General features: G+C 44.4%; 1 protein-coding gene across 1 annotated transcript; it reads left to right on the top strand.

The window, feature by feature from the left end:
* Window positions 1-1456: 1456 nt before the first annotated feature.
* LOC103976273 (expansin-B15-like) lies at window positions 1457-2522 on the top strand. The gene is made up of 4 exons (XM_009391477.2): window positions 1457-1643; window positions 1738-1850; window positions 1942-2135; window positions 2210-2522. The coding sequence occupies exons 1-4, from the start codon at window positions 1457-1459 to the stop codon at window positions 2520-2522; spliced, it is 807 nt and encodes a 268-aa protein (XP_009389752.2).

Raw genomic sequence — 2522 nt, 5'->3', positions numbered from 1 at the left:
TAGAGAGGAGAACGTTTGACCTCCTTCACCCTCTCCTAGAGATCTGTAAGGAAACATAGATATACGATCTCCCTAGGTAACACAATCTATTCTATATGTAGTTTGTTTCATGGATTTTTGTGCACCAATTTTCACACGACGACGAACATCTTTTTAGAAAATTGAATATTTTATTTTTTTTATTCTTCCGTTGCACATGTGATGTCGCCCCTAAGATTTCCCAACAGAACAAGTCCCGACGTCTCGTGAAGAGGGAAGCTTTATAAGCAATTTAATGAGTACCATGAGTGCAAGAGAGAAAGGAAAAAACAATGATTTTAGAAGGTAAAACGAACAGTTGCAAGTACACAAATAGCTACTCACCGGGTGCTGGGCGCGAAGGTAAGTTTCCATCAAGTTAACGTGCAAACTTATGATGATTGTTCAACGCCCGATGTAGGGAGGAGAAAACTGGTAGTGAGGTGACGTTAGACAGTGAGAAAGAGAGAGGGTGTCGTAACAGCAGTGATCGCTGCAAGATCAGAGTTGCTGTCGCCGAGGAAATCTTGCTAAGGCAAGAGTGGCTCTGATATCATGTTAAGAATGAAATGAAGAAGATATCTCTGTGTTTAATATGGTGCTCCCTATTTATACACATTATGAGAGACGATTTTCCTCAACTGAGAAATAATATTTTCTCATGTAGTTGGAAAAATCTTAGTTGCTATTAGTTTAATCCAATCATGAAGTATCCATTATCTGTGATGAGATCGAATTTGAACATAAAGTGTCCTTCATGTTAGACCTAGATGAATGATGTACAAGCAGTGGTTAGCATAATGTGGCCAATCGTAATGCTCGACGATTTAAGCGACTTCTCGTATCCAGGTAATATTCGATAATCCTATGAAACTATTCTCGTAGATTTCATGACAATTACCAAAGTCATTGATAGGACTCAAGTATTTTAATTTACGTAGAGTTATGTAAACTCTCTGAATTTTTTATTATTTTTTTAAAAAAATTACTAACCTAAGCGTGAGACAAGCTTACTTTTGGAATATGAATTTTTGTCTCAAATAGCGGAAGAAATGCTTTTATTAGTAATTTTATTATTAGTTTGTCGTAGAGAAAGAAATGAAATCCCAATCGATAGGAAAAGGAAGAAATGCTTCAAAAGGAAAGTCCTCAAATGAAAGACAGTCGCTTTTATTTTTTACCGTGTTTTCAAATAAATAAATAAAAATTTCCAAATCATGATTTTATAGAAATATCAAATTCGTCTACCTACTGGATTCACAAATTTTGAGACAAAATAACCAAAGCAATAAGCAATACCAAACGGATTCAGTTTGAATATTTTCCTTGTGTAAATATTCTCAAAGTTAAATATAAATAGGATGGCACCAACGAGACAGCATAATACCATCAAAATAGTCTCTTTATAAGACACCGTAGGAAAAGTTAGATTCAGGCAATGGAAGTCTTTGCAGCCATGGCCTCCTCCTTTCGTCGTCTCTCTTCTCTTCTTGTTTTCGTTGGTTTCCTTTCCCTGCTCCGCCCCTGCGCTTGCTACAACCGCATGAACTCGTCCGACACTGACTTGGCCATGTCGCCGGCTGTAGCCACCTGGTACGGGGCCGCCGAAGGCCCTGGAAGTACTGGTAATGTCTACAATGTTCCTGCGTTACGTTCTGAAGTATGCATGAGAGCATACGTGAAATAGTGGATCAGCATGTATGTGTATAATATATACAGGTGGCGCATGCGGATATGGTGATGGGGTTGCCAAGGCTCCGTTCGATTCCAAGAAAGCAGCAGGTGGTACTTCGCTGTACAAATCAGGCAAGGGATGTGGTGCTTGCTATCAGGTATACACGCCTTAGCCAGCTAGCTAGATTGTCTCATTTGCAACGTAGATAATGCTGGGAGACAGATTGATGATGGCACTGATCGGATCAGGTTGCGTGCACGGCGAACCCTGCATGCTCCGGGAGTCCGGTGACCGTGGTCATCACGGACCAGTGCCCCGGCGGCCCGTGTGCTTCCGACTCCGTCCATTTTGACCTCAGCGGGGCTGCCTTCGGGGCCATGGCGAAGCCTGGCCAAGCCGATGCGCTTCGCAGCGTGGGCTCCATTCAAATACAATACGCCAGGTGACAACCCCAACCCGGAACTCAACTGCCACTCGAACACCCTTATCCTAACATACTCTCCTGTGGCTTCGTAGAGTGCCCTGCAGCTACCCGGGCTTTCACGTCGCCTTCAGGGTGGACGACGGATCCAACTCAAACTACTTGGCCGTGCTCCCCGAGTTCGTAAATGGGGACGGCGAGATCTCGGCCGTCGAAGTGGGGCAGGGGAGCTCGTGGACGCCCATGCAGAATTCGTGGGGCGCCCTTTGGAAGCTGAACGCGCCAGTGCCTGGTCCAGCTTCGATCCGGCTGACCTCCGCCGTGTCGAGCAAGACCATCGTTGCCACCAACGTCATCCCCGCGGGTTGGAGACCAGGGGCCACGTACGACTCGAACGTCAACTTCTAA

This window comes from Musa acuminata, chromosome BXJ1-2 (genome assembly GCF_036884655.1).
Source record: "Musa acuminata AAA Group cultivar baxijiao chromosome BXJ1-2, Cavendish_Baxijiao_AAA, whole genome shotgun sequence".
Lineage (NCBI taxonomy): Eukaryota > Viridiplantae > Streptophyta > Magnoliopsida > Zingiberales > Musaceae > Musa > Musa acuminata.
Note: the sequence above shows the minus strand (reverse complement) of the source record. Positions and strands in the feature narration are given on the sequence as shown.